This window comes from Lolium perenne, chromosome 5, assembly GCF_019359855.2.
Source record: "Lolium perenne isolate Kyuss_39 chromosome 5, Kyuss_2.0, whole genome shotgun sequence".
In the NCBI taxonomy this organism is placed as follows: domain Eukaryota; kingdom Viridiplantae; phylum Streptophyta; class Magnoliopsida; order Poales; family Poaceae; genus Lolium; species Lolium perenne.
In genome coordinates, this window is record NC_067248.2 from 267,469,468 (window position 1) to 267,475,479 (window position 6,012).

The 6,012-nt window shown below is 44.2% G+C and overlaps 1 protein-coding gene across 1 annotated transcript; it reads left to right on the plus strand.

Annotated features, from left to right (window-relative positions):
* Positions 1-2,455: 2,455 nt before the first annotated feature.
* Positions 2,456-4,814, plus strand: LOC139830025 (large ribosomal subunit protein uL1-like). Its single transcript, XM_071820516.1, has 4 exons — positions 2,456-2,662; positions 2,848-3,013; positions 4,130-4,335; positions 4,430-4,814. Exons 1-4 carry the CDS (start codon positions 2,471-2,473, stop codon positions 4,481-4,483), a joined length of 618 nt encoding a protein of 205 aa, XP_071676617.1. The 5' UTR covers positions 2,456-2,470; the 3' UTR covers positions 4,484-4,814.
* Positions 4,815-6,012: the final 1,198 nt, after the last annotated feature.

The window sequence follows — 6,012 nt, forward strand, 5'->3', positions numbered from 1 at the left end:
GCTGGTGGTTCCAGGACCCAATTGTCTGCCTTCGTGCCCTCTATGCCACTGCCATCATCCGCATCGCCGTGGCTTGCCTCTTTTGGGCAAAGAACACCTTCAACCACTATCCCATGGGCTCCTTGGAACATGTTCTAAGTTATTTACGAGACAACTGTTGGTAAACAAGAAACGGCATGAACATGTGACATGGGATCAAGGAAGCCAAACTCACTCCTCGTACGGGCAAACACCTGGCATATTTGTTTCACTTCAACATCTCATAAAATTGTAGTGTTAATTAGTAGAATAGCTACTAGTCTAGAACTACATGCATCCATCCAACTTAATACTTTCCAGGAGGAAGGAAGACTCTTTGCGATGGAGCATATATAGATACGAACCAAAAATGTTTATCATTCTATAATCATGCATGTAGTCATTTTTTTTGAAAGCTCAACGGTGGAGGGAGCATGACTCATGAGTGTATTACGGCGAGCATGCATGCATTTCGTTTGCGCTATCAGGCACCATGAATCTCCACATGACGGACGCATGCATGCAAATTATGCGTGACTCTATTTTTTTATTAAATTCCTACTTTGTAGCTGTGGCACAACTTCTTATTTATGTGGGAGCCATAAATGTCTTGATCATATTCGCTGTCATGTTCCTAAATGGCTCAGAATGGTCTAAAGATAAGAATTATTGGACTATTGGAGATGGGTTTACTTCAAAATTTGACAGGTCATCCGAGCAACTTTGCATGCAACAAGATTTTTGTGCCAACAAGTGGCAGTTTTTTTTTGCCAACGTTGTCATGAGAAAAGGAGAAATGAGCCGACCTCTCTAGTCAGAAGCATCAGGATATTCACTGATTTTCACCCCTCAAGTATTCATAGTGAGTGGGTCCTCAAAGATGTCCAGATTCAGAGTCCTACCGAAGCATATCTGCATATTGTTGCCGCATCCTTTGCCGAGTCCGATTGAACACACGAGATGTGCTGGCATCTTGTCTTTGTGAGAGACGTGTGTATGCTTGAATTCGGGTTGACATTGGATCCTGGGAATATTTGGTAAAAAGGATTACCTCCATGATTAAATTGTTAGAAAGGACCACCTCCAAGTGAAATTGACAAAAAATACCACCTGCACCATCGCAGCAAGCTCCCCAAGCGACATGTGGCACCTGTCGCCACAGCCTGTGGCGGCAAGCTCCCCCAAGCGGCACGTGGCACCTACCGCCACAGGCTGTGGTGGCACGTACTGTTCACCCGCAGGCTATGGCGGCAGGTGCCACGTGTCGCTTGGGGGAGCTTTCTACCATGGCGTAGGTGGTCCTTTTTGTCAATTTCACTTGGATGTGGTCCTTTTTAACAATTTACTCGTGAAGGTAGTCATTTTTACCGAAAATTCTGCTCCTGGAGCTGCAACTCTCTCCCTCAAGTCTGTTATGAGCAAACTTCTCAAGCTCTTGGTGTTGTGTTTTTCTCAGTCAACTGTTTGAGTAGGAAACAAACATCCCCGTGCTACTGCCTCCCGATCTCACCGTTGCCTCTCGCGTTTCCTTTGTCCGCAGGTGGATCTTCGACCAGCGACCGGCCACAACCATGAGGTACTACCGCCACTGGCCTCCGCTTCTCGTGCGATTGTTTGGTGGATTGTCTCCTCCTAGCTAGTACCACTTGAGATGTAGCACGCCTTTTGGCCCGTAACGAATTCTGCTAAATAGATTGCGTTTGGGTTTTGGGTTCATGCCAGTTCTTCATCTAGTTGGACCTGGATTTATACGGTTTGTGCGATGATTTTTATATACCGCGATGCATGAAGGCAGTATTCCCTGCTATCTGATTTTTTTTTTCGAAATGAGGGCTGACCCCGGCCTGTGCATCAATCGATGCACGCAGTCCTAGATGCATCAATCTGCTTATTTGTACTACTTTATTTCGACATGTGGGCAAACTCATTTCTCGATAAGTATTCAGTTGCCTTTGTGAAACTGCGTGGTGCAAAATTATGAGCCGGTAACTGACATGCGGGGATTGGTTCCATACAAGTTCCTTCCTATGATTACCTTAAACGTACATGATTTGTGGTAGAGTTTGTATTCACTGTGGTGCCATGTAGAATGTTCCTGTGCTACTATCTGTTGTTACCTGTCGATGGCTAAAACATATCCATTCAAGCTCGTTTGCTAGAGAGTAGTGCTCCAGTTGGCTATTTCCAGTTCAAACGCTATTGTTTTTGACTTTTTACGCTCTGCTTTGCAGTAAGCTGTCGACCGAGGTCCTCAATGAGGCCGTCACCCAGGTCGTGACCGACGCCAAGGAGAAGAACATGAAGTTCACAGAGACCGCGGTTGTGTAGCTTTTGTGGGTAGCCAGGGTGGCTGGGTGTGCCCTTGGGGGTAGTCGTGTTTTGGGTGTGGCCCTGTTGTTTGTAGGTTTTTGCCCGGTTTTCTCCTAAAAACCGTGCACCTTCTGCTTAATTAATGGATGAGGCAAAGCTTTTGCCTCCGTTTCAAAAAAAAAAAAAGTTCACAGAGACCATCGAGCTCCAGATCGGCCTCAAGAACTACGACCCGCAAAAGGACAAGCGTTTCAGCGGCTCCGTCAAGCTGCCACACGCCCCGCGCCCCAAGATGAGGGTCTGCATGCTCGGTGACGCGCAGCATGTGGGAGAGGTATGTGGCCGTTTTCTTTTCGTGGAATACGCATGGTGATGCTAGTGCTGTTGTGCCAGATGAATGTTATTAGCATCTAGCTAATGTTACAAACAACTTTGTTACACACGCCATATGAATGTTATTTGCATCTGTGACGTTTCAGAATGATAGTTGGCTCACTTGTTTTTCCATTCTGATTGCAGGCTGAGAAGATTGGTCTTGATTCCATGGATGTTGAAGCTCTTAAGAAGATGAACAAGAACAAGAAGCTTGTAAAGAGGCTCGCCAAGAAATACCATGCTTTCTTGGCCTCAGAGGCTATTATCAAGCAGATTCCCCGTCTCCTTGGTCCTGGTCTCAACAAGGCAGGCAAGTTATCTCATCTGTCATCTATTAGTTGCTTGTTTCTCAGCTGGTTGAGTTAATTCTCGTGGCTACAACTTAGAACGACCTTTCTTTGGTTTTGACTGTGCGACATATATTTTCTGTCTTGGACCTATTAATTGTCGCAGTGATGGGTTTATTGTTATCACCAAGTTGTCTGCTAGCATAACCACATGTTGTGTTACTTGCATTTTAGTTCCTCTTGTCCTTATATGGGTGGACACTCTATTGTGTCAGGTGGATTTATATGTGACGAGATAGTGCACAAAGCCCCATTTCATATGCACCTCAATCCATAGGTTTTGCAAAGAAATTATCGTATTGATATTTCGTACCGCTTAGCTGCATTACATCACAATCTATGCCTGCATGATGAGAGTTCGCATCTTCTCCTTGTTGCACATACATTTACCTTACTCTCCTTGTTCTGAATTTGTAGAGTTTAGCTGCATTACATCACAATCTATGCATTCCTGATGAGAGTTCTTTGCATCTCTTTGTTGTGCATACTACATGCCTTCGTTATCATTGTTCTGAATTTGTAGAGCTTAGCTGCATTACATCACAATCTATGCCTGTATGACAAGAGTTCGTGGCATCACCTTGTTGTCAATAGCATATCCCTGGACTATACTTGTTCTGAACTCGGATCCTGTATATTGTTCATTGTGTGTTTGATGGCATATTAGAATTTGGAACAGCCTTCCTCTGTTCACGACTTGATGTAGATTAGATGTGTGCCATATGTCTCTATTGGCGATTAATTACTTAATATAGCAGCGCGTCTATTGTTTCTGTTAACAATCACCTGCTGGCTGAACCTTGTAAGCATGCTGTTTGTTTATATTAATTTTCATTCCCAATATCCATGAAAAGTGTTGTCTGTCAGGTTTGTATTTGACGAGACCATGCACACAGCCCCATTTCAGCTTCACTGGAATCCATATTTTCTTTTAGTACTCTATGCACACAGCCATGTATCTCTGAAAATTTATTAATTATATTGCACTCTGCACTGCATGGCGAGAGCTTGTGCATACTGCATGATTTATCCTTGTTGTAAACTTTGATCCTGCATACTGATTGTTGATGGCATTACAGGCAAGTTCCCAACCCTGGTTTCTCACTCAGAGTCTCTGGAAGCCAAGGTGAACGAGACGAAGGCCACCATCAAGTTCCAACTGAAGAAGGTGCTGTGCATGGGTGTGGCGGTGGGCAACCTGTCGATGGAGGAGAAGCAGATCCAGCAGAACATCCAGATGAGTGTCAACTTCTTGGTGTCCCTGCTCAAGAAGAACTGGCAGAATGTGAGTCCCGGTTCAACTTGTGTTCACAAAATGCTTAGGGCTGAAACTAATTAAACGGGACTTGACATTGGCTATTGCAATTTTTGTTTTGCAGGTGAGGTGCCTGTACATCAAGAGCACCATGGGGAAGCCTGCACGGGTGTTCTAAGCCTGTTCCCTTGCCGTCTATATCGATACTATCTTAGCGGACTTCCTTGTTTTTGCATTTCGTGGTTTATCATCATCATAATTTTGAGTGTGTACTGGTCCTGCTGAATGTGATGAGAGAATTTAGTAGCCTTTTTCATTGTACAAGGTGTCGTGAACTTTGTGCTCGTCAAGATCGCTAATGATAGAATCTGCTATATATGTTGTGTATGCAGTTGTACCCGGAGCCATTTGTGCACGATGCTGCTCGTTTCTCTGGTTTTGTGTTACCCTACTATATTTTTGGCTGTTGCATTTAAGAATGCAGCTGATATTTACATGTACTGTTCTGATGCATTTTTTTCATAGCGCCGAGGATGCAACCACTAGGCTTGCGTACAGATCAACTGTTTTTAAAATCGATGTGCGAGAACAAGATTTAGGCATCAGTTTGCCACACTTTTCTTCATTTCTCTTATTTGCCACATGACCTTTAGAGAATAGTGTGGTAAATTATAAAATCCTAGGTTCGATGTTATTATTTTCTCTATGCAAGCCACTGAATTCCCGTGCAGGATAATTCTTTTGCGTGAGCGCTTTAGGTTTGGGAAGAGATCGATTTTGTTTACGATTGAGATGTTTAGGTTCGGTAAGAGTTTGGTTTTGTTTGGTTCGGTAAGAGTTCGGATTGAGATGTTTTAGGTTCGGTAAGAGTTCAACTTTGTTAACGATTGAGATGTTTTAGGTTCGGTAAGAGTTCGATTTTGTTTAGGATTGGGATGTTTAGGTTCGGGAAGAGGTCGATTTTGTTTCGGATTGAGCTATATTTAAGGAGGGCCGGTGGACCTATTACTAGGTCGATCAGATCTGCAACTTGCGTTGTTTCCCCTTCCAGGAAGAAGAGATCTACGCCATGAAATCCTTTCGACTTGGTCTGACCAGCATCTTCTTGCTCCTCCTCCTCCTCCTCCTCCTCGCCGTATCGTCCCGAGCAAAAGAAGATCCTGCTTACCGCAGCTACATCGTTTTCATCTCACGACCGGCGGATGCCGACACCATGAGCCGAAGCGCGCATCGGCGGTATCAAGAGAGCTTTCTGCCATCTCCGCGACCTTTCTGCTCCTACACAACGGTCTTTTACGGCTTCGCCGCCCGGCTCACCGAAGCCGAGCTCGCGGAGATGGGGAAGCTGCCGGGCTTCCACCGTGCGCTCCCCGACGGCAAGAGCCAGCTCTTCCTGTTAGACTAGGCGTTGCCATCTACTCCCTCCCTCCGTTTGGGGTTGGATATGTAAGACATTTAGTAATTTTCTTTTTTGGTTCACCCAGTCTAGTTTGTATCTAGTATATTTTCAATTTGTAGATTGATCTACTTTAATTTGTATCTAGATTTTAAAAGTAGCTAAAATATCTTACATTGGTGTATAGAGAAGTCGTTTCATAAAAAAATCGATTTATCATGTGAAGTGCAAAAAAGACAAAATTTAGGGAAGTTTTAGCTGTACATGGCACAAATCCATACTAACAAAGGACAGAAGCAAGTCTGGCATGT

Excerpts from the sequence above, each read along its gene's own strand:
- LOC139830025 (XM_071820516.1), top strand. The coding sequence starts at position 2,471 with ATGGATGAGGCAAAGCTTTTGCCTCCGTTTCAAAAAAAAAAAAAGTTC. Across the intron at positions 2,663-2,847 it reads ACGCGCAGCATGTGGGAGAG|GCTGAGAAGATTGGTCTTGA; the intron begins GTATGTGGCCGT and ends TTCTGATTGCAG. Across the intron at positions 3,014-4,129 it reads TCCTGGTCTCAACAAGGCAG|GCAAGTTCCCAACCCTGGTT; the intron begins GCAAGTTATCTC and ends ATGGCATTACAG.